Here is a 26807-nt window from a genome sequence, read left to right as displayed (position 1 = left end):
GAGTTTTTTTGCAAAATCTTTAGAGGTTTATACATATATCGTCTGCAAACAAAAATAATTTTAATTCCTCCTTTTTGATTTAGATGCCTTTTGTGCTCCTGAATTTGGTTCAGAAGCTAGTGTTTTGTTGAGGATTTTTGTATTATTATTCATGAGGAAAATTGATCTGTAGTTTTCATAGAGGTGTGCTATCAGGGAAATGTACAACAACAACTGTGGGAAAAATTCTCACTGAAAACACTTTAAAATGTTGAACAGAGTACAAAATGAGAGGGGGGGGTGGAAAGGAACACTTTTTAAATTTACCTCTGAACTGGAAAGAAGTTAGGATCCCTCACCTGCCAGAAACAAAATGAGAACAGGAAGCCAGAATATAAGGCTGACTGAAGCCCCACTTATGCTTAATCCTGGTGATCAGTTTAGACGTTGAGAGCCAACAGGAACTGGACCGAAGACAAAGCCCAGGATCTTTACAAAGTAGAAACTCAAGACCTCTGTGTAAAGGGGGACCCCAAAGATTTTACAAACTCAGTTTGAGCTCAATATGAGGAGACACCCTATGTATGTTTCCTTTGTACCATAAAAGGAGAAAAATCAAGAAATGTGTCTGTAGTAACTTTGGCACTGAGTGAAGGTAGAAAAGCTACTTTCCTGAGCATTTGCAAACCAAAGTAAATTTTCCTATGGATTTCTAGCACCAGTTTACTCTATGAAGTCCAAAATCCTCAAGACATTTCTTTTAATGAGGTTACCAAGGTGGCTGGTATGTGCAAATGCAAGTCCTTTTTGAAGATAAGTCACCTTTACATGAGGCCTCAAAAGAATTCTATAAAGTTCAACAAATACAATTTTATAGTTAAAAAACAATGTTTAGGAAACAAAGAAGGAAATAGACATCATACGCAAAACACATTAAAAAATAAGGGAGAGCAGAATCAGACATATATATTTGTATCATATACAGAAACAAAAAAATATTATGGCAATGTTTTTAAATATATAAAGGAGGAATTTAAAAATAAGAATTAACAAAAGTTGGCTAAATTTGTATTTAAAGAAGTAAATATAATTTTTAAATGAAATTTTTAAAACTCGATAGAAAATAAAATAGACAAACAATCAATATTCCTAACCAATAGGTTAGTTATAATGGAAACTGTATGTAGATGTTAGTATTTATTATCTACCTTAAGAAAAACAGCATTTTCAGTAAATTTGGAGAACTATCTGCCCTTGCTCTTCTATTTTACAGTAAATATTATATTGAAATTGGTATTCTTTTTTCCTTATATATCTGAGCATTGATGTTTTCTTTCTGGGAAGGTTTTATAATCCCCAAATCTAACTTCTATTGTGTTTGTGTGTGTGTGAGTGTGTGTGTGTGTGTGTGTGTTTATAACTATCCAGATATTCTTTTTTTCTTGTATCAGATTTGTTAATTGGTATCTGCAGAAAACTAATACATTTAACTTATCCTATCAGATTTATTGTCTTGAATTTGTTTATATTATGTCCTTATTACACTACAGTGTGTGTAAGTATTATAACAGTATTTCTCCTGTCGTTTCCGATATTAGTCTTTTTTCTTCATCAGAGTTTTGTCTGTTTTTGCACTTTTGAGATAACTAATTTTTAGTGTTATTAATTGCACCTGTTTTTTTTTGATAAAGTAATTTGGTTTTATTCAGATATATAACCAGAAGTGGAATTACTAGATCATATGGTAGTGCTATTTTTAATTTTTTGAGGAATGAATATGCATAACTTTTTTTTGTTTGTTTTCTTTCTTTTTTTTTAATTTTTATTTTTACTTTATTTTACTTTACAATACTGTATTGGTTTTGCCATACATTGACTTGAATCCACCACAGGTGTACATCTATTGTTAATCTGCTTTCTATTCAATTGACTTCTGGTCTTATTTTCGTCTTGCTTACTTTAGGTTTAAATTGCTGTTGTAAATACCATTTTAAGGTAGAAACTTAGGTAATTGATTTTAGTCCTTTCTTCTTTGCGAATATGACAGTTTTTCCGTCTAGGCACTGCTATAGCTGCATTCCACAATTTTTATAGGTCCTACTTTTAGTTTAAAACATTCTGAAATTACCATTGTGATTTCTTCTTTGACACGTGGGTAATTTGTAAATGTATTTTTTATTTCCAAATATTTGTACATTTTCTAATAGGTATTTTGTTATTGATTCCAGTTAAATCTGTGTCTAAAGAGAATTTACAGTTGACCCTTGAACAACACGGGGGCTGAGGGTCCCTCCCCTTCACAAAGCCGAAAATCCAAGTATAATTTATAGTCAGACCTCCATATAGACTTTTCCTCCATAAATGCCATTTCTCTCTATCTGGGTTCAATTCAACATTTGTGAATTCAACCAACAGAAGAGGCAGGGATGGTTATCACATGGTAGTGAAGTATTTAGCCTTGAAAAAAATCCACATATAAGTGGCCCACGCAGCTCACATGCCTGTTTTCCAAGGGTCAGTTGTTCTGGGTATGATTTCAACTAAGGCTTGTTTCATGGCCTAAGGCCTATGTTGGTCAGTGTTTCATTTATATTTGAAAAAAATCATATTCTGCAATTGCTGATTCTTCTCTAATATCATTTGGCTCCATTTGTTCTATTTTTGTCTCAGGTGTTCTATGTTCTTATTGATTTTCTACTTTTATCAACTAAAGAAAAAGAACTATTGAACTTTCTGATTAAAGTTGGGGATTTTTCTGTATCTCCTTCCACTTATGTCAGTTTTTGCTTCATGTATTTTGATGTTCTGTGATACACTTAGGATTATATAATTGCCTTAATAAGTTATAGATGTCATTTAATATTTTACATTTAGAGTAATTTATGTTTAAATGACATTTTAAAAATTCTCTTTTGATCTCAGAGTATTCCTTGCCCTGAAGTCCATGCTATCTAATATTAATATAGATGATACATCTTTTTTTTTTAGTATTGAGTGCTTCTTTCTTTCCTTTTAGGTTTAAGCTCCCTATCTTTTATTTTTAAAGTGTTAGTCACTCAGTCATGTCCAACTCTTTGTGACCCCATGGACTGTAGACCACCAGGCTTCTCTATCCATGGAATTCTCCAGGCATGAATACTGGAGTGGGTTGCCATTCCCTTCTCCAGGGGATCTTCCCCACCCAGGGACTGAACACAGGTCTCCTGCATTGCAGGCAGATTCTTTACTATCTGAGCCACCAGAGTAGTTCCCCCTACCGAAAAAGTACATTCTTGCAAATTGAATAGCCAATCCTTTTTTTCTCTGTGGCCTGAAAATCTCTTTCCTTTAACTAATATTCAAAATACATTTAAATGTAATTATGGACGTATTGAATTTTTCTGTGTATTCCATTCCTTTTTATTTCTTTTTTCTCTTTATCTGACTTCTTGTTGGAATATTTTTCAGTATTCCATTAGTCTCCTTTATTTGCTTATTAGCTGCATATAGCTCATGTTTTATATTTTCATTTGTTGCTTAGGATTTACTATATGGATTTTTAACTTATTATTGTCTCCCTTCAGATTATATTGTATCACTTTACATATAATGCAAGTTCCTTAAAACACTGTATTTCTCTTTACTTGCTTCCTTCCCCTTCTTTGTGCTATTATACGTTTTATTTCTACATTTTATATAATCAATTTATTTCTGTATTTGCTTTTAGCACCAAAATACAGTCTAACCATTTATGTTTCAAATAGTCAATTATATGAAAAAGAATTAGTGAAAAAATTATTTTCATATTTTTGTACATTTGTCAACACTAACATTCTTCATACCTTCACTTAGAAACCTGTTTCCATCTGAACCATGTTCTTTAAGAACATCCTTTAATACTTCTTGTCAAGCAAGTCTGCTGGCAGCAATATTTCTTAGATTTTGTTTTTCTGACAGTTTACCTTGCCTTCATATCTGAAATACATTTTCACTATATTCACTATTTTGTGTTGTTTGTTTGTTTGTTTGTTTGTTTCACTTTAAAGATTGTTTCCTTGCATTAGTCCCAATGGTGTGTCCAGGGAATTCTTACATCTTTCCCCCCTATATCCAATATTCCTGTTTCCTTCCTGGCCAATTAAGATTGTTCCCCCTATCATTGGGTTCTAGCAGTTTGAATATGTTGTGCCTTGGTATGGCTTTCTTTGCACTTATCCTATTTCAGTTCCAGTGTACTTTTCAGATCTGTAGGCTAATGGTTTATATAAAATTCGGAAAAAATTTGAGCATTATGTCTTCAAATAATTTTTGTACCTATCCTCTCTTTTCAGGGAACCTTAATTCTAGGGCTCATCCAACTTCATTTCTAATTTGCCAGCCTTCCTAGGTTCTCCTCTGAATAGTCTATATGTTCAGTAAGATCTCTTCACTGATAGCAAAAGACGCATGTTTTACAGCCCTACACAAGCTCCAGGAGGTGTGCAGTTTATAGGTCCTAGGTAGTTAGTCTTTTCCCAAGCTTGAGGAATCTCACTCCACTTATTTGCAGCTTAGTATTGAGTTTCAGGCTCAAAGGGACACCTTTGCAGATTTTTGTTTGTTTGTTTGTTTTTGCTTTTGTAATAATTATATTTTATGTTTTGGTTGTTTTTTCTAATTATCGCATCCTAGGGGGAAAAATGCATTTTGTTTGTTAATGGCTCTATTTGTTTTCTTGAAAAATACTAGAACTTTTAGAAAAAAAATGCATTTTCTTGTTACTTAAGAATTTAGTCAGCAATAATCAGCAGTTAACATGGACAGAGGAGCCTGGCAGGCTACAGTCCGTGGGGTCGCAAGAGTCAGACTCGACTTAGTCACTAAACCTCCAATCAGCAGTTAAAGGATGTAATGTTTAGGATTTACAGAAACACAAGATTCAGAAAGAATAGTGCAAGGAAATTGAGATCATTCTCCTTTAAACTACAATGACAGTTTCTGCCACAAAGATTTTTGGTAGATGAAGGATGAAACAAATGAAAGAGTTATTTTAGAGTGGCTCTAAAAAGTTCTGTTGTAGAGCTTTAAGTTGTCAATGCTTGGTATAATATAAAGCTTCTTGATGTTAATAGTGTTTTAAGAGTTAGAAGGCAGTCAAGATTCTGTAATAGGAAACAAAAAGAAAATTTTGAAATAGCATACACTTGACACAAACCACAAGGTACCCCACTTCGCATATTCCCTGTGTTCTCCCAAAACTCTGCCAGGTGCCCATTTATTCCCATTTCTTTCCATCGTGCCATTACATAAACTTATAAGGTTAAAGAAAGCTCCAAAGGAAACGAAAGTGGAAAAGACTTTTAAGAGCTCTAAAACAGTAATATGAATTGGTAAATGAAAGGGCTGATGGTGAAGTGCAGCCAGTGAGAGTATAGAAGGCTGTGACAGGTTAAATATGGATAAAGGTCTCTACAGCAAGTATAAATAAAGGAGATGCTCTAGGTTATGTCCCTCACACCATGTCAGTGTATGAAATAGTTTGAAGCTCATCTTTGTATCACTCCCTCTTCTCCAGTACTCCATAAAACAGATTCCAGCTGCCTTAGTCAGTTTTACTCCTTTCTCTGTGTCCTCATCTTTCTCAAGCCCTTGTTATCTGTGCTCTGCTGCTGGAGTTACCCCTCTGTGTGGTTCAGTTCAGTCGCTCAGTCATGTCCAACTCTTTGCGATCCCATGGACTGCAGCATGCCAGGCTTCCCTGTCCATCACCAACTCCTGGAGCTTGCTCAAGCACATGTCCATCGAGTCAGTGATGCCACCCAACCCTCTCATCCTCTGTCATCCCCTTCTCCTCCTGCCTTCAATCTTTCCCAGCATCAGGATCTTTTCCAATGAGTCGGTTCTTCACATCAGGTGGCCAAAGTATTGGAACTTCAGCTTAAGCATCAGTCCTTCCAGTGAATATCCAGGACTGATTTTCCTTAGGGTCTGGTAAACATCGTCAGGCAGAAGTCAAGTAATTTTAGAGGCTGCCTTTGGTCTCCTCCTCTTAGGGAATCTGTTCTCCGTTGTCCATTGAAACAATCGTTTCATACGTTGTCTACTTTTCTGGTTGTTTACAATGGGAGAGATAGTGAAGCACCAGTTATTTAGATTTGGCCAGATATAGATTTTCTAGAAAACACATTTTTAAAGCTGATGAATTGAAAAGCCAAGAAACACTACTCACCCAGAATATTGAATCCGCCTATGGGGTTGCTGTTAAGGTCATAAGTTGTGTGGATTTTCAAGTACATCCGTGTGGCATTTCAGGAAAGAGGGGATGCTGAATTCCAGAAGACCAGTTGAGTCTCAATATGATGCTGTAGTTACCACAAAAAGTTTTTAAGGCATTTTTATTAGAGATTTTCAGGAAATATTTTATAACAGTGCCTTGAATATATTGAAAGACAGGAAAAAGAATTAAGTTATACTGGCTGTTAGTACAAATTTAGACTGAAAAGACTCTCAGAATATTTAATAGACCTTAGAGAAATACAAGGAAATACTTTAACTTTTAGGCAAAATCATTAACTTTTAATCAATCTAGCATTATCAGAAGTATGTCTATTTGTAGCTGGTAAAAGCTATTTGCAAGGTGTTGAGAGTTTTCTGGCAGCATATTTCCTTTTCACATTTAAAATTCAAGGTAAAATTAATACTTAAATAGTTTTCATACATCTAAAAATATATATGCTTAATATTTCATCAAAAACATTACCCCTTATATGTAGTATGTAGGAAAAATATTATTTGGTAGAAATTGAGGTAAAATTTTAATACTTTTATTAGTATAGTGTTCATAATAATGGAAATATAAACACCAGAAAAATCTTAGTTGACCAGAAAAAAACAGACAATGTATGATTTATTATTTTAAATTTGAAAGGCAGACAAATAATAAGCAAATGAGAAACATCTTTAGCCTCAATAGCAAAAAAGAGATTTTTTTTAAAAAGAAATCTAGATTGTTCAAAATTCAATTCCTGATGTTTCTCCTCAACCATTTGTTTTTCTAGTCTTTCCTATCTATGTGCTATTATAACCACTGTTTCTCATACTAGAAATCTGGCATCAGCCCCGACACTTCCTTTCACCCAGGGCAACCAAGTCATCAGCCTGTCTTATCCATTTCACTCTTGAATTCCTCTTCATACGTTCTACTGTCTTAAGTCAAGCCACTATTACTTTCCAATGGGATACTATGTTAGTGTGCTATCCTGTCTTCTCTATACAAATGTGTCCTGTGCTAGTCCATTTTCTGCACAATATTGTTTGAAATCTTATAGCTTATATTTTTTTTCTTAGGAAAAATCTTCTAAAAATTAACACAGCCTGTAAAGCCTGGCTGTCCCGTAGTCTCCAGGCTCACCGGCTCATGATCCGCATTAGGACGTGTGGCATCTGCACGTTTGATACCTGTTTCACGCCGCACCATGCTGGTGACCTTTGCCTCTGTAGTTCCCACAGCTTTGAATGCTCTTTCTGTGCTTCTCTTTTCCCCTGGCTAGCCTCCTCCATAAATGACATCCTTCAGATAAGCCTTTCCTGACTCCTCCCTCACAAGATTCAGTGTAATTATAATTACTTATTAATAGTTACTTATGCCTTGATTAATGTCTGGTTTCCCAGTTAGTTGATCAGTTCTATGAAGCCAGAGAACATATTTCTATTGTTCATATGGGGATTCCCAGAATTTTGAATATTCCCTGATGTATAGCTGATGCTTTGTAAGCAATTATTTAGTCATTATTAAATATTATTATAAAGGTGCTTTCAAGGAGGTGTTCAGAAATGGACACTTTCATAACTTCAGTTATGAAAGCATAAATTTATGCAAACTTTATGAAAATCAATTTGAAATTGTTTTTTCAAATCTTTAAATGTTCAGTTTTTTTACTCTGAAATTCCAAAGCTGGGTATCTATTGAAGGGAAATATTCAGATATACAAATAATTAGTGTATAGTATATTTATCTGAGTATTATTCACAATATTAAAAAAGTTGAAAAATCCTCAAGTGTTCAATAAATAGAGATTAGAGCAAATAATATTTGGGAAGATTTACCAGCTTAATTTATCAGAACATTTTCATAGAATTATGACATAAAAGCTTTCAGTGAATCTTCATGTAAATGTTTTTGAAAGAGATTCAATTATATGAGAGTTTCTGAAAGCTTAAATAAAACATAAAGTCATTTGTAAAAAAAAATAGAAGGAATCCTTAATTTTAAATGATTATCATAGCATCTTATTTCCATGTTATGGATCTTATTTAAGTTGCAGCACAAATTAAGTCAAAAGAGAGAAAGAGAAAAATTATAGGTAAACAAAATTATTCTGTATAATTCACATAAATGATGGCTGTTTATGGGTAAGAACTAGCATTTATATCTATTCTTGTACACAGTAAATCACAAACTAGGAATACTAAAAGGTCTTGAGTTCTGTTTTTAAAACTAACATATTATATTTGAATTGTTTTGTGTTGAACATAACTCTTATTTTGAGCTGTTAGTTAGCATGCTATTTAATGATCTTTCTGTCATCACACCCTTTTCGTGGGTGGCATGGGAGTTACAGAGCACGTGTAAGATGTCGTACTAGCCCTCACGTTGTTCATAGAATCATTGCACAGACAACACGGGCACCTCTAACCTTAATATGTTAAAGAATAAATGACTACAGGACAAGATAAGGTTATAGACATCAAGTGTTCAATGGAAGTTTTGAGGAGACAAAGATAAATGTGACTGTATGGTGGTGGGCAGCTTTAGGAGAGAAGGAGAATTTCCTGTGGTATTTGCTGTGATTATAGATTTTCCCAAAGTGGAGATGCCTCATATTTTAGTTCGGGGAGTATTGACCATTTAGTTTTGAAATGCATGAAATGCTTTTAACAAAATCATGCAAAAAGGACAGTGATTAATGATGCTGACTTGCTAATCTCCTCATATTTTATAACCTCTTTATAGCTCTCCGAGACACTGAAAAACAGTCTATTAACAGTGACTGGAAGATTGAACACTCTGGAGCATTCAACATAGCAGGAACTACTGTCCATTATGTAAGACGAGGCCTCTGGGAGAAGATCTCCGCCAAAGGTCCTACTACAACACCGTTACACCTCCTGGTATGAGGGAATGAATCCATAACGTTGCATAATCAGCTTCCTATGACAAAGGACATTCCCACTATGCTTTCTCTTTTTTCCAAATTTGGATTGTCAAATAGATATTTAAAGTTACTTAAGAGGTGGGATTTAGGGGTTTTGTGTGTGTGTGTTTGAAGTCAAGATGGCTAAAAGTGGAAATTTTTAAATTTAAAAGAAAATTTTACATTTTAAAAAGGGACATGGTGTTTTAGAGAATTCTCAGCCCACAGTCGAGGTAAACTAGCAGGCAGTAAGGTTTCTCTTTCCCTAAAAGCATATGTTTAACTGATCAGAGTAGATGTCTGTAAAGATTAGAGTGCTTCCCAGGTGCTGTTAGTGGTAAAGAACCCGCCTGCACATGCGGGAGACACAGGTTTGATCCCTGGGCCAGGAAGATCCCCTGGAGGAGAACATGGCAACCCACTCCAGTTTTCTTGCCTGGAGAATTCCACGGACAGAGGAGCCTGGCCAGCTACAGTCCATAGGGTTGCAAAGAGTTGGACACGACTGACGCAACTTAGCATCCATGCTTGCATGGCAAACTGTCGCATTTCATACATCTGTGAAATGGGTACCACCTGAATCTATATAAAATGCCCTTGAGAAAAATGACATTGGTCCCTGGGGAAAAAACCTGATAAATATTTAACAAGGCTTCCCATTACCCCTTGTGTTCTTACTAGGTTAAGTGATTCCTGTAAAGAATTATGATAACTTGAATGTTTGGGATAATAAGTTTCTTTACCATGTAGCAGAAGACTAGGTCTGAGTTTGGAGCAAACAAGTCAGGACGCTGGGGCTCTGCACCCATGGGGTGGCAGGTTCACATGCCCGCCCCCTTTGTCCTTGATCATGGCATTCAGTGCTGATGACTCAGGAGCCAGAGGACTGACTACACAGCTAGTGTGCTTTTCATTCTGGCAGCAAAGTCTGAGACTCACACACTTCACCATCTGAATCCACACATAAAAACAACTGTAAAACACAGTCAACTGACTGTTTATTTGGAGTGTGATGTCCCACTTTGTTTAGTATCTCCAAACAGTTTAAGTTGAATTTGTCCTCAGCTGGAGACATCTGTGTTGCCAGTCTAGGCACCAGAGGTTCAAATCTCATTGGCCCATTTGCTTTTCCCTAGTTGAATGTGCCTGCACATCACCTGAGGTTCTTGTTCTTGTTAACGTGAACACTGGTCTGCCACCACTACTGGTTCACTGACCACATTTCAAGAATGTTTTGTAGAACTGCAGTCAGCAGGCTTTACCAACAAGAATGCATGAAGGGAGGGATGCATAAAGGGAGTAAGGTGAGTTCCATGAGGCCTTCTGTGCAAATCTGAATAATAGTAATAATATACATCAGTCATCAAGCACTGAGAGCAGACCCTGTCCAGAAGTGCTTTAGATTCATTATGGCATTTAATCCTCAAAATAACACCATGTGATATGTGTTATTATTATTCCATTTTACAGATTTAGAAAACACTAAATATTTAAAAGATTAAGTACTGTGCTCAGTATCTCCCAGTAAGTTATTTTGTTGTTGTGATTCAGTCATGTCCGGCTCTGCGACCCCATGGACTGCAGCACTCCAGGTTTCCCTGCTTTGAATAAATTAGATGTTAATCCATCTTCTATGCTGCCTTTCCTGATACAAAGATCAAACCTAAGTTCTTTATACGCAAGAGCTTTGGATCATAATTAGGCATACACTTTAAATAATGTTTTTGTTCATCTCCCCACAGTTACTTTGGATCCTGTAATTTGAATTGGAAACTCCACTCTGTGCCCTCTGCCATCTGGAGAGAGGGGGAAAAATGACTAAACAAACATCATATGACCAATATCTGGCTCTTTCCATGATTGGGTCACTTAGAATAACAACATTATCAACAACAAACATATGTTTAATGATTTGGTTGCTGAAAACGCCATCATGTTTCCTCCCTTACATGAGGCTAACCTACATATTTTTATGGGACAAGACTGAGGCTCTTTCAGTGAGCCTCTAATTCAAAATTTGAAAACTGTATGTGAGACCTTACTGTTGGGCAGAGGGAGTTTCCTTGCTGCAGAATCCTTAATCTGACTGGTAATTACCAAGGTTTTTCCTGGAAGCATGAAACATAATTAAAGTCAGTGAACTATGTCTAAAAGAAGGCATCTATGTGACCTGGATTTATTCAGTAATCCAAAGGAAACTGCACTTCTAAAGATATTTTTCTTTAATGACTATTACAGATTGAAAGCCGGTACTGAACTTTAAAAGGCAATACCTTCTGTGCCATGCTTCAGTATGAGCCCCTCAGCTGTAACTTTCCTTCTTGCAAAGAATACTGTCAAATTCAGATGGTTTAAGAAAGAGCTAATGATTTAGTAACTAATGTCTTTATTTTAATGGGATTAGATGTTCAAGGACAATCAAATGTCCTATTAATGAAAAGGTAGTTTTTTAAGAAAAACGGACACATTTTCATGTAATTAAATAAGTTGACAAATAACTTATTTATATGTTCATTTCATCAATTTAAAAATCATGTAATTGTCTGGTCCTGTTCATAAACAAGGTGACTTCATCTCTCCCATTTTTTTTTAGCTTATTGAGCTGAAAAATCACTAGCAACATGAAATGAGATATTCAAAGTCAAAACAAACACTGTGATGTGCTTACAATCAGTATTCAACATGTTACATATATGTGACTTTTAAAAGTATTATTTTTATTGTTGATCTAGTTGATTCATAATGCCATCATACTAATTCCTCAATCCACATATTAAAATGTGTCATAGTATTTCTGTTAATATATTGAGGCAAAATCTTAAGGAAAAAAAGTTAAAAAAATTAACCTTGAACTCCTTTTTTTCCCTATTAAATGTTAACTCTATAACCTATCATTACAACTACCTTGATATAGATTAAATATCAAAATTATCTAATATTTGAATAAAATTTAAAATATATATATATATATATTTATTTATTTATATATCACATCATGTTATATAGATGCTTCCCTTGTGGCTCAGCTGATAAAGAATCCGCCTGCAATGCAGGAGACCTGGGTTTGATCCCTGGGTTGAAAAGATCCCCTGGAGAAGGGAAAGGCTATCCAATCCAGTATTCTGGACTGGAGAATTCCATGGACTGTATAGTCCATGGGGTCTCAAAGAGTCAGACACAACTGAGCCACTTTCACTGTTCCATAAATCCTCAGATCCATAGACGTCATATATCCCAAGGGCTTGTTTGACATATTTGATGGAAATGAATTTATAAAGAAACATATATTCTCATTCATTATTTTATTTTAAATGAGTATATTTCATGTATTTTTCTTTCATTTAAAATATGTATGGTTGTACCATACATGATGGTACAGTTCTAAGCTTGATATTGTGTACTATGGGATAACATCACAGACATGGTTACTGCTTATGATTTAGTCCAGTGTAACCCACAGTTCAACCATTATGATTTATGCTGTTTACATATGTATACTGTTTACATACATGTACATAACTGTACCATTATTAAGTTACTTTGCCTTTAAAATTTTTTTAACATAAATTTCTTTTCAAAGGAAATGATCTTTACTGTAAATGAAAAGTTAGTAACCTTGCCAAAATTAAAGCTTAACTGTAAGCATACATGGAATAATATTCTTGTTCTCCAATTGGCTTAGAAGTTCTCTTCCCCTTATGGAGTGAAATGACTCCCAAAGTCTTCAGTCCTCTTCCTCTGTTGACACAGGGACTTATCACTCATATTTTTCTAATATGAGTGAAAAGGCTTCATTTGATACCAGATTGTGGGTTATATCTTGATGTTACATAGGGCACATGTCCCTGTCCCTCCTTACTAAAGTCATCTCATACGTGTACCATGCTTTGGAAGACTGTGTAGCCCATTGACTTGGGAGAAAATAACATGGTATCTCTGACCTCATTCAAATGGGCTATTTTTTCATACCATCATTAGCTCAGAGCTAAGTGTATAATTCCAGTGTTTACAGAAGTAGGACAGTTTCAGCATTTAAGCGATAAGGTCACAAATCTACTATGTATGGAGGGAACAGACACACCATACCAAAAGCATTTTAAGGTATGCATATCCTTAGTTTTATGCTTCACATTGAATATGCTCTGATTTGATCCCTCTGCTTTGAACCCTTCTATATATATTATAGGTGCTGCTGTTTCAAGACCAGAATTATGGTCTTCACTATGAATACACCATCCCATCAGACCCTCCTCCAGAGAATCAGAGCTCCAAAGCACCTGAACCCCTTTTCATGTGGACACACACAGGCTGGGAAGATTGCGATGCCACATGTGGAGGAGGTGAAGGACTTTTCATTATCTATCTTTCCAAAATAGCTGTTTTCCAATTAACTGTTGACAGTTAAGACAGATCCATAACCCCTTATCTAAAATTTCAAACTCCATGAAGAATTGGAAATTGAAAGTTTTTTGAAACACATTTCATGTCTAAATGCCTGGACTATTTTGCAGCAAAATCTGGCATGAATTAAAGAAAGGCTGTTTGCACTTTTTACATATCTCACTCAGTATGATTACTCACTGCATTGCTTTTCATCAATATTAACACTTATGGGGGGTGCCCTGTACATCATGCAGGTTGTTATATGCTATTCATACACTTTTATTTTTACTTGGGACACTGTGTCATTTAGAGTTCAGACAGATGAGAAGAAACCAAAAAAACAAACATATTAAAATAAGTAACCAGAAGACTAAGTGGAGTGGATTCAAGAGAAAATAGCATGTGATGAATTGAAGAAAGGATTCACGGTAACAGGAAATGTTGAAAGAATGAAGCAGAGAAATGTGGCATTAACTGGAGAGGAATATGCATCAAAGAGTTTATTGTTTTTTTAATAGGGAGAATTATACATGATTGCTTGCCAGTGTATGTTTTCTAGAACAGAACAGAACAGAAAACTAGTGATGCAAAGGAGAGAACAAAACATTTCTGGAGTAATGTCTTAAGTTGGCAAGGTGGATGGAATAGAATAGGGCTTCAGAAAGAAGTATAGATAGCCTAGTAACAGGAGAAAAGACAGTATTTTGAACAAAATCAGTTGTTGGAAACTTACGGTGGTACTCCTCTTGATTGATTCTATTTTTATCAAGATAGTCCATTCTTCTGAGACTAAAGGTGGAAGAGATGTTGGAATTTTGAAAAGAGAGGAAATGTGAGGTGGTCACTTAAGAGAAAAGAAAATGAATGAAATGGTACTTGTTGTGACCATATGGTAGCACTGATGGTCCATCTGAAGTTGAAGTTCATGAATTCAGCTTGACACTTATATCAGAGTGGTACATTACCCTCCAGGTATGTATAGCACAGAGATGTACTTGTGATGTAAGTTTCAGAATTGCCATGTGAGTATAATAAAAGGTTTGACCTGAGGTTGTATGTAAGGAGCTGAAAATGATTGGCCGTAGAATTTAGTTGTATACAGAGAAAAGCAAAGATATGAAGGGCTTGAAAGACAGTCAAATCGTGGTAGCGCTAATGAATTTTAGGGCCTGGTGGGGTTAAAGAACTTTTAGTCAGAAGACTTGTACCCTTAAGAAGAGGGCTGGAAATACAGGAGATAGTGACAGAAAATAGAGCTGAAAGTATAGAGGGGATATGTATGTGAAGTCGCTCAGTCATGTCCGACTCTTTGCGACCCCGTGGACTGTAGCCTACCAGGCTCCTCCCTCCATGGGATCCTCCAGGCAAGACTACTGGAGTGGGTTTCCATTTCCTTCTCCCATAGAGGGGATATAGTTATTAGTAATAACAAGACCAGGAGAGTTAGTGGCTTCAGTGAAGTGAGAGGACACATCTTTGGGACGAGAAGAGAGCCTGGAACTGAGAGTCCTTGGTGTTGAAGAATCATTCAAATGACTATAGTAATTACAAAAAGAATTATGTTATTGGATAGCCAACAAGGACCTATTGTATAGTACATGGACCTCTGCTCAATGTTATGTGGGAGGGGTGGATGAGAGGGGTGTTTGGGGGAGAATGGATACATGTATATGTATGGCTGAGTCTCTTCGCAGTTCACCTGAAACTATGACTACATTGTTAATTGGCTATACCCCAATACAAAAGTAAAAGTTCAAAAACTTAAAAAAAAAATGTATATGGAGCAGTATTAGAAAATAGAACAATAATCCAGGAGCTTGAACTCTTAGAGTGAAAAGAGAGATTGATCCAGGGGTTGGTGTTTGGCTGCATCAAGAAGGGGATGGCACCGCATGGCCTGCCCCAAAGCTATACGTTTAGGAAGAAGGGGGAATGGTCTGCCTCTAGATGCAAAAGTATGGAGTGTAAGCAAGAAAATGGCCACCCCACTGGCAACCATGGAGAAAGCAAGAAATGGTTTCTTCAGGAGACAGGAGAAAAAGGTACCGGGAACATCCATAGTTTCAGAGACAGGGGAGTAGCTGCTTTTGCTAGAGCACTTGGAGCTCTGGGACTCTCCCCTGGAACTCTGGAACTCCAGGAACACACAGCCCCAGAGTAAAGGCAATGTGGTAGGCCAGGAAGGGGATGATTATACAGAGCAGGCTTTGCTCCTGGGGGTTATAGAGTAATTATAACAAAAGAATTTCTAGTCACAATTTAAAAGCTTGTAGCAGTCATCCTTGGCATAATGGAATTTTCATTGGCCATAGTTCTTCAGGGCCCCGTTGTCACCATGTGACTTCGATCCTGTCTCCTCTGGTCCTCTCCTGCTGATGCTCCCACGTACACCCAAATTCCTCTGCCTCCTCTTCACCCGTTTCTTACTGATGCCAGGGCCCATAGCACTTAAGGGGCTCTGCTTCACGTCCCCTCTCCATAAAAAAGCAAAACACAGATAGAAACAAACATTTAAAGTGAAAATTCACAGAGTTCTTTCTTCCTTAGTATAACTCAGACAAGAATGACCAGCCACCGTCCCATGGTGGGTCGTGAGGAAACTGAGCAATGAAAATGTTGCTGGTTCCTATTACTGCACCAAAAGGCAGTCATTAAAATCTGTTTACATTTGAGACTCTAGACAGGAAAATGTTTGCCCAGTGAATTTTATTATCCTCATTTTTTTTTCATTCTGCTATAATTATGGTCTAGTAAAAGCTTCAGAAGTAAACATACAGAACTTGTCAGTCTTCGGTTTAAACAAGAAAATTTGGGGGGTTAATTTTTTTTTCCCCAAATCATACAGCCTAGAAATATGTTTTGTCACTTGCTAGGCTTTAAGAAATGGAAGTTCAGTATAAGTTACTTTAGGTTCAAAGTCAGACGGGCTTTTAGATATTCTTAAGCATGACTGTGTAATTATTAATGTGAGAAAATCGAAGTGCATAGAAATTAAGTGCTTTTGCACGGTCACATGTCCAGTGGGAGTGGAGCCGAAATTAGAATCCAGAACTCCTGAGTTCACATCTTCTTTCCTCTTTGTCATACACTTCCTTCAGGAACAGCTCAGGGATTTAGTGATTTCATCCCACAAAATATAGCATGTCCCTTAAAAAGATTACATAGGTTTTCTTTGGATTCAAAGAGATGTTTTATTTAATCTGTTAAATACAAAGTTAGCTATGTCCTTACTTTTATTTCAAAAGGCTTATTTTATAAAAGTCCTAATTATAAGCAACTTCTATATGACTTGCACTTGAACAGCCCTTCTCTCTCAGATCTGTTCCATTGTGTTTAGCCAACAGTTTTCAATTATCTCTGACTATGTTAATAGAATGTATATTCATTTCAGTGCCAAAATGTTTCTGGGCATTTGGATATTATTTTCCTTTGCAGTTCATAAATAAAGTGGATGGACAGGGTTTCAAGAATCGCATCATTTCTGACTCTGTTTTGTCGATTTTATAGCCAGAAAGAGCTTTGTAACCTTTCAGCATATTCATGAATTAAATGAAAGTAAGTTCAAAGCACAGAACATTGGAAACAGATTCAGGCAAAATTTATCTTCAGCAGCAAAGAAGAATAATAGGACTATTCTACTTCATAGAAATATTAAGCAAAAAAGCGCAAATAAATTATCACAGGGCAGTATACAATTTCAGTGTTTGACATTAGGTGTTTTTTTTAACACAGTTTTAAGGAACTACATTCCAGCAATAAGTGGGAACAATTAATGTTTTTTTTAAATACCTAGTTTCCAGTAGTTAAATTTTTATTATCATGATCTTTTATATCAGTATCTCTAAGTTTCAAAATAACCCATTAGAGTTTCTTTATTATGTGTCTATTAATTTATTGATACAAGTTATTAAAAGAAAAGTCTGAGATAGAAAATTTTCTTCTTTTAGAAGAAATATTACTTTAGAATGCCAGTAATGCTGATGATCTTAAGTAAATTTTTCCAGCAGTTTTTAACATGTACACTTTTCATCACAATCTTGCAAATTCGAATCATACTCCTAGAAAACTTTGAATAGATGCATCACTTTGTACTTCAGCACTGATCATTGATATTGGTCCTTTTATTTTCAAACATCTTAAAACATATTTGTGAAGTAAATATTTACTTTGCATTGGTATTCTAAGATATCTAAAAAATCTTTGAAGGAATGTTTTAAATTTATTTTGGCACCTCAAAAGTACAGGTCAGTGGATAAAGGTCAGTGGATAAATTTTTTTAATAAAAGGTTGTTTGAAATGGTCTTGATCTTCAGAGGCAGCAGCGATCTATAATTCCATAATAGCTGAAGGTTTTTTTGTGAAATCCGCATTCTGCATACCACATACAGTAACTGCATTACTCTAAGTCTCATTTTTAATCTAGTAGGTGAATTAATGACATAAAACCTAGAGTGAAGGCACTCAAATTTAATAACCTGTTTTGAAATAAATGAAGAGTTAAATATGCTTTTAGAAAATCTGAACAGATACACTTTGAAAAGGGAAAAAACAAGTCAACATTCCACATTCTTCACATTAATCCAAATCCTGCTAACTTACAACTTTTATGCTGTTCGCCTTGCATTGTGATATCCTCTAGACACAGCTCTCCTTGGCCATGACCAGAGTTCCTGAATGCACCCAAGCCTTTGGGTCCAAATTGAGGCAATATCTCAGTATACAAATGCCTGTGTCTTATTAAGGGTGCTGGGTTTTTCTGTTTTTCCCTTTCACAGGCACTTTGCCTGTACCAATGTAAATGTTATTAGCCAAAGAAAATGCACCAAAATATATGTTTGCTCTTCTCTGCAATATTTGGATTCAATAATATTTCATGCCATTTCATGTCCTACTTTCTTTACTTAAATTAATAGGAACAGTTATATTCGTGTAAACTCTTTATAACTTTGAATTGTAACACCTAAATGATAATCCATTTGTTTGATTTGCTATATATAATTATTCCCCATAATTGGTCATTGAGTTTGCAAATGATTTTTTTTACCATTTTAGGAAACATGGTGTTGAGATGAACCTCTTACTGTGGCAAGTTCTTTGGGCTTGAATTACATGTTTATATTTCATTTAGTGATCCCTTTACCAATACCGACTGTACTTGTACTTTCGCTGAATAATTCAGAGATGAGTACTTTTTATTTTTAGAGAATTTACTGTCCTCCCTGGTAGGGGTTAGATAATAATAAAAGCACCATACAGAGTATGTATGGAGAGCTGTAGAAAGCCTACCAGGGATATGCATAAGTGCAAAGGCCCTGGGGTTAGTGGGAATGTTTATTAGTCAGGTGCAAAATATGAGAATCAAGCTGTGGGAAATTATTTGACAAAAAAGGTAGAAGCCAGTTTGTGAAGATGTTAGGCACTCAAAATATAAAGACTGATGAATTACACACCAGATATGAAGTTGTTTGATATTCTCAATAAGAGAACAAACAGGTCTTGTCGCTTATCTAGCCTCAGTTTGCCCCTCTGTAAAATGGGCCTGATATTCCCTACCCTCAGTTCCTCACACATAAGGGTGCCGTGGCAGCAGACATTCAGCTTCCTTAGCAGAAAGGTGTGGTGTTCTGGAAGGTTACTGGATCTGCTTGAAGAGGAACAGTAAAAAGAAGGGAAAATGAAGCCCACATCAGTTGTTTCATCTTGTTCCTTGTTAACAGGAAAACAAAGCAAAGACTCTTTCCTGTTTCTGAGACAGAGAGGCCAGACCAGTTAAAGTGTTAGGCACTCAAGTTAAATTTCACTTGAAAGTTAGGGGATACTGTTTAAATTTTTGTGTGTATGTAAATGACAAGATCAGTTAGGAACAATACAGAATGCATTTTTTTTTCATTAAAATAAAAATGAAATTGTCCTATTAATGTTAAGCCCAAACCGTGTGGGGAAAAATGTTTTATAGAAATGTAAGAAGAATGACTAAGAATGAAAGGACATGACATGATTTTAGAACCTGCTCAAGTTAAAAAATGTATGCTTGAAAAATAAGCAGCCGTCTACGTTCTACTCAGAGAAAAGACCTTTTTCCTCATTTAATCATTTTTACTTTTGGCTTAGTTGCTTGCTAGTCATTGTAAGTATAATTAAAAATTATAAGAGAAAATTGTGAAGACAAATGAATACATATAGTCTCTTTCATATAGAGTTCCCCAATTTTAGTAGAATTTTGGAATGTACTTACCTTTCTGTGGATGATATGTTGAATAAATTGTGGTCCATTCACAGCAGGAATTACCAGTTGGCAATAACAAGGAACAAATGATTGATAGAACAATAAAGATGAGTCTCCAAGAGGATCATGCTGGGTTGAAAAAAATATCAGTCCCCAGTAGTATGATATTTTCAAAACATTCTTGAAATGAAAAAAATCATAGAGATGGAGAATAGGCTAGTAGTTGCCAGGGCTTAACTGCCTGGTGGATGGTAGGGGGAGTGAGTGTGGCTCTAAAAGGGTAACTGAGGGATTCTTGCGGGGGTGGAAATATTGCTCATCTTGACAATATCAATGTCAGTCTTTTGCCAGGGACGCTGTAGTATAGTCTTGCAAGTCACTACCATTGCGGGGAACTGGATAAAGGGTATTCAGATCCTCTTATTTCCCAAAGGAGATGTGGGTAAAAAATTATTTCAAAGTTAAAAAGTAAACTTTTCCCAAAAAAGTTTGAAATGTCTTATAACATGTAGAGAATTTCACTTATGCGTCCTGAAATACCCAACCTACTCCTCGAACTGTTTCCTCGTATATGATGCAGGTTTTAGAAATGTGATCTACCTGAGTGAAATAGAGTTCTAGTAAAAATAACCATTATACCAGCTTATCTCTGAGACTGGAAAAGAAGGAACGTAACATAATATGTAGTTTTTGTTAACTGTCTTCAGAGAACAAAGAATCAGTAAATAAAAACTACCCTTCCTTTTAAAATTTTGCCCAAATTTGATGATAAGATGAATTCGTAATGGTTATTGTATTTTGTTTATAATTAGTTTAGAACATCAAAACAGATTTCCCCAACAGTAATTTAGTGGGAATGACCCAGAGATGAAGTTAATTGCCATAAAGCAAATAATACACTGTCAACAGCTTGCATCTACTCAAGATTCAGGCAGGAGGCCAGTTACCTCATCACTTTTCTGTTCGTCCCTCGGTTCCACAGTATTGGATGCATTGTAAATACTGCTATTAGATGCTAGAATGGAAATTTCCTGTGTTGGCTGGGACATAAAAATATATAAAAGGAAAAAATCAAACAATAACATTTCCATATGGCCTTAGGATCCTGGTTGTATTTTCATAGGCATAATGTGACTGTAGCTGAGCATTAGATTTTTTTCCCCCCTTGATTCTTTTGTTTTTGTTCAATGAAATTTTTTAAAAGTAGGGCTAAACCCTCTTCTGTCTGCCAAAAAACTTACGATGTGAGCTTATTTGCTACAGTGTGGATGGAAATGTCCCAATTCTTATTCACACAGCTTCATATTTTGTTAGAACACCAGTAAGGCACTCCATGTTTTGGTGCCAATACCTGTATCTCTTTTGATATATCAGTACTTGAAAGAGTTTTGTCATTAGCTCAGTATGTCACCTCTGGGCCAGCATAACTAAAGTTAGATGCTTTCTGAGTAAAGGAAAACATGCAGTATAATTAGCTTTGAGTTATTCATTCCGTGACTACAGTGAATTTCAGCAAAAGCTTTCTGGATATTGTCTGTCTGTCATCCTTCTGTGCCGTGGTTGTGAAAAGCATTAAATTTAAATTAATTTAGATAACTCCATCTATTCTGTAAAAGAGTGCCTTATGCCTGTGAGGTTTTAAATTAGATTTTAAAACAAATATTTCAAAAAAAGCAACATTTATTTTAATCCTGCTTTTAGGTAAGCATCATTGTCATGTAGAAATAATACATACATATGCTAGCATTATACAAAATTTGTGTACTGTCTATTCATTATATGGGTCAGGTCATAAAAGAGCACCTGAAGCATAGGGAAACTAGGCAGATGTTGACCAAAAATCTCCTGAGTTCTCACATTTAGGTAACTACTACCTAGTAAGGCTGGTTTTCTGTGAAGAAAATGTAACATTGTAAGTCATTTCTGCTTCTCTGAGTTTCCTAATTATTATTGCATGACAGTCATAGGACCCTAACTAATGGGCCTTTCAATAGTGACACAAAGACTTGTGATTTTTTTTTTTCTTAATCCTCATGACCTGTCTGGCTTTACAGTTATTGACTAATTTAATTATTTTTATAGGGTCAAGCAAGTTACATTCGATTATTAAATCCTATATAGATATTTAGACTGTTTTAGGAAAACAATCAGCACATATGTAGTTGGCTTTTTCAGTGTGAGATGAAATAATATAGGTGTTGTCAAGTAAGAGTGCTTACAAAGTTCTGAGTGAAATGAGTATCACATACAAATAGTCATTTTTACCTCTTATAATCAAACTTCATCTTACCAGAGAAAGGAAAAATGCCCATTTTCTGAAATCTTGTGAAAAATGGGAAAACTGCCATGGTTTTTCTTAGAGAACAGGATAATCATTAGGGAATGAGTATTTCTTGAATTCTTGGGTTCTTTACCAAAAGTGACAAAAAAGATTTGAGTTGTACTCAAAATAAGCTTACCTCCTAAAACTTACCCCCGATGGTGTACAGCCAGATGATAAAATGTTCACACGTTTATATGAGTGTTTGTGTGCTTTTGTGACAGCACAGAGACTTTATAAAAATACAGCTTTCCACCACTGAATGCTAAAAGATGATACAGTCCTTTGTAAGTGTCTTTAATCAATGTCTTATCAACTTATGCTACCATAATCTTTTTGTATTATAAAGCTTGCCATTTAGTTGCTAACAATTAAAAAAATTATTATTCATCTTACTTAAGGCTAGAGATACATTTTGTTTTGCAAATTATAAATAATATCATCTTCATTGATCGAATCTAAAATTTGTATAAAATATGAAAAGTACAAGCCTAAGAACACCTCCTAAATCCATCGCATAGAGGCCTATAATAACAATTCTTTCTATGTTTATTTGCTCTTTTCAGGAGAAAGGAAAACAACAGTGTCTTGCACAAAAATCATGAACAAAAATATCAGCATTGTGGATAACAAGAAATGCAAGTACTTAACAAAGCCAGAGCCACAGATTCGCAAGTGCAATGAGCAGCCGTGCCAAACAAGGTAAACCTGTCTCCCCACTCAGTAAAGAATCACAGTTTCTTAAAAGCAGTGCAGTGTGTTGTGTACCAAAATGAAAGGCTTTGAATAAGCAAGGTCTAAGAAAGGAGAAGGCAATGGCAACCCACTCCAGTACTCTAGCCTGGAAAATCCCATGGACAGAGGAAACTGGTAGGCTGCAGTCCACAGGGTCCCTAGGAGTCGGACATGACTGAGCAACTTCACTTTCACTTTCATGCATTGGAGAAGGAAATGGCAACCCACTCCAGTGTTCTTGCCTGGAGAATCCCAGGGAAGGAGGAGCCCGGTGGGCTGCCATCTATGGGGTCGCACAGAGTTGGACACGACTGAAGTGACTTAGCAGCAGCAAGAAAGGTGCGCAATCAACTCTAGGGAATGAGTGTTGGAGAAGCAAGGCTAGGCTTGATGTCCACTTTATCTGTTGTTCACAGTGTGAAAACAACTCCTAACTGAATAAGGAAGGAGTAGTTAAAATTATTTGGTAACCTGTTGGTCACCTCTTCAGAAATCTGATTATTTGGCTGAATTCAACTACTCATTCCTAAATTCTCCAAAATGGTATGTTAAGACCTGCCAATGATGATATAAACCAAAGTGGGACTGACCAGGACCCAGTCCCTGACACAGCAATGAGAGCATTTGGTCCTTCCAGCCCCCAAGTTTAGATTCTCACTTCTTTGCCCCAGAAACAAAGTGTTTGATTCTTGATCTCTGATCACCAGATTCCTGACCTAGGTCCTAGTTATTAGAAAATTGGTTCCTTTGGTCCCCTGTGACTTTCTCAGTGAGTAATAAGCAACAAAGCAGGCAAGAAACCCATGAGTAGGGGATAGAACAGCCCATGTTGAGCAGCTTAAAGTGATGTAGAAGGAAGGATACCCCTCAGTAACCAGCAGAGATGGGTGAATGGGACCTAAGCATGACTTTGGAGCAGGCTTGCAGCAAGGCTGTGCAGAATGGTTTCTGGCACAGGGCTCCTGAAAAATCACTGTGCTCTCATATAAAAATTGATATTGGGCTTGAGTGGCCCCAGTGTCATTCGTCCTCACAGCTTTGAAGGATAGAGTGACAAAAAGAGTCTGAGGCTGCCTTGATTTCTCTAGAATCTGGAAACAGAGACTTTTATTCTATCCTGACACTCAGAGATCTGTTGAAGCTCCGTGAGTTAGGGTATATGCATGAGTTCTTAGGGAATCACGATTGATCTCCTGTCCCAGTAGTTTCTGCAGTGGAGTCACAGTGAATGTATACATCCTGCAACTCAGATATTCAGAGAACTCGTAGCTTTGGGGCGCTTTCTAAGATAAGCTTCCTCGTGACCTTCCACCACAATGTATGGGGAGCTAAAGGAGAAGGAGCGGGAGAGCTGCCAATTAACTATATTTAGGCTTTTTCTGTCTTCAGTAATCTCTCTGGGAATTAGTGTCACACAGGCTAATGCTCAGTTCTTCTGGTTTCTCTTTTCCCCTCCACCTTCCCCCATCAGATATAGCACCGCATCCGAGTTCCCTCTGTTTCTAGCTTATTGCAAAACTATCCATATCTGGCTCATGCTATGTTAATGAGGGAGAAGGCAATGACACCCCACTCCAGTACTCTTGCCTGGAAAATCCCATGGACGGAGGAGCCTGGAAGGCTGCAGTCCATGGGGTCGCTGAGGGTCGGACACGACTGAGCGACTTCACTTTCACTTTTCACTTTCATGCTTTGGAGAAGGAAATGGCAACCCACTCCAGTGTTCTTGCCTGGAGAATCCCAGGGATGGTGGAGCCTGGTGGGCTGCCGTCTATGGGGTCACACAGAGTCGGACACGACTGAAGCGACTTAGCAGCAGCATGTTAATGAGAGCTTAAATAATTTGGATAATCTTGTCTTCCTCTACAAAGCTGAAATTTCAAGACTTGCTTTTCTGTAGACTCAGTATATTTAAGGTATCAAAAGCTGATTACTATTTTTTCTTTCCTTTGCATTCATGCTCTAACAGTCCTACCCTCCTCCCTGACAGGGAAAAACATGCTCCTAAAGAATAGAATATTAATATGTAAAAGAATATCCAAAAGAAAAAAGTATACTAAAGTGCTTTCAGTAATGCTTAACAGTCCCTTTGCTCCAGCCAGACTATATTCTTTTAATCCTAACTCTGTGGGTGAACCAATTAAGTGTTTTTGTAAGGCAGGGTACTAATCAACAGAAAGGGTGACCTAGGGAAATATTGTTGCCTAGAGTCAGGTCCTTGGTTCTTTTTCATTCATTGCTAAGCAGATAGATACAGAAGCTAAATTTTTAGCTTTTGCCTTGTCAGCTAAAGAACTTGGATTTTTTGTTGTTATTATTACTATTCCTAAGAATTATCTTTTTTGTTTTCATCCCTTTTAATAGACATCAAATGCTACTTTACCTTGTGTTAAATAATTTATTAAAATGTTTCAAAACAGCATTTGGTTTATATACCATATAGCTTTCCCATCTGGGTCAAAGAGCAGTGGCTTTTTCTGGTCTGTCGGGAACATTGAATGAACTGGATTTGAGGACTCTAGAACATTTTGTCACTTCCATACTGGGTCTGTGGAGAATCGGAGTATAAAGTACAGGCCAGTTATTGCTCATTCACTGGCTTCAGCTATCTTGGGGGGGAAAATGCCTTGATAATGACTTGGTAAAATGAATGGTTTTGAAAGGCCAGTACATTTCTGAGTGAAAAATTTTTTCAGCTGGAGACTGGAATCTCTCTTTTTGTTAGAGATTATTGTCTACTTTCCCTTGGAAAAGGAGGTGGTGTATTTTAACCACCAGGAAGCAATGTCAGTGAGGTTAACCAAAATATTGAAAAGCAATAAATGGATGCGGCAATTATGAGGAGTCATCACAGGAAAACTTGCCAAGACTTATTGCCATAGCACAAGTTTCATTCCTCTTGCTTTTTTTCCCCCACTATGGTGAGAAACATTCTAATTACTATTGACATTTATTGAAAAAGTCACCAAATAGCCTGATGTAACCTTGTGCACCGTATAGAAAATACACTGATGCACTAGATGTGTAAGCAGTAGTCTTGCAGATAAGAAAATGAGATAATTCCAAATTAGATGAATTATAAGATAAAAAATGTTTCCCTTCACTACAGTGTGTTGCATATTTTTGTCCTTATTTTTCAGCAGTTTTCCAAGGAATGAAAAAAAGTGACTTTTTATTGTTGCACTATGGATCTCTAAAATTTATTTTATTTTAAAAATTTGAGATCTCATGAAATTGTAAATACTTCTGTTTTCAGTACTGTCTTCTGTAGTTCCATGGTTGGTTCCCTAGTTTAGGGGCAAGACATATAGATGCGTTTATATTGTTCTTATAGCCTAGGTATTCTTGTGGGGAAAGATGAAGCAGAAACTGAAATAATCTTGGAAGATAAATATTCACTTTAGGAAAAATCCACTAGGGGACTCCATAGCAAACTGGTAGGTCTGCATCATACTTGGTAGACGAGCAGACAGGAACTTTCTTAGAGGCAATATTGGAGTGCAAATGTTATTGTGATGTTTTCTTCTATTTTAGAAATAGGAGCATAGACTCATTTAGGATTGAGCCATTATACAGATGCAAAAACTAGATGGCATGAGCGTGTGACTTCTCAAAGTTTGGAGCATTGCCACAAGCCAGGTGACCAAGGGCAGAGGATAACAGAGTCCTTGTGGGATGGATGGAGAAAGTACTCCAGGAGGAAGGGTCTTGGACCTGGATGTTAAGGATCTAGGCTGCGGATGCCTCAGAAATAAGTTCCATAAGGTGAAATAGAAAGGTCTAGAAGTCAGTTGAGCATATGGTTTATGTTCTAAGATAAACATAGAGAAATATAAGAATAATTATAAATACCTCTGATATATATATAGAACATACTATATACTCAATGCCTTTTGTATGTCAGACACTACAATAATAAACATTAACAAATGAGAAACATGGAACCTTAGTAGCTGCTAAGTACTGTTTCATGAATATGGATAGTAAGGAACCCAGCATGACGCTCGTGGCT

General features: G+C 36.3%; 1 protein-coding gene across 1 annotated transcript in view; it reads left to right on the top strand.

Annotated features, from left to right (window-relative positions):
- Nucleotides 1-26807, top strand: part of ADAMTS19 (ADAM metallopeptidase with thrombospondin type 1 motif 19) — a 262774-nt gene that overhangs the window by 203175 nt on the left and 32792 nt on the right. Inside the window, exons 17-19 of the mRNA XM_069591632.1 lie at nt 8951-9108; nt 13318-13471; nt 22627-22762. Coding sequence (XP_069447733.1) covers nt 8951-9108; nt 13318-13471; nt 22627-22762 — 448 coding nt within the window. The remainder of the gene's footprint in view (nt 1-8950; nt 9109-13317; nt 13472-22626; nt 22763-26807) is intronic.

Source organism: Ovis canadensis, chromosome 5 (assembly GCF_042477335.2).
Source record: "Ovis canadensis isolate MfBH-ARS-UI-01 breed Bighorn chromosome 5, ARS-UI_OviCan_v2, whole genome shotgun sequence".
Taxonomy (NCBI): Eukaryota; Metazoa; Chordata; class Mammalia; order Artiodactyla; family Bovidae; genus Ovis; species Ovis canadensis.
Note: the sequence above shows the minus strand (reverse complement) of the source record. Positions and strands in the feature narration are given on the sequence as shown.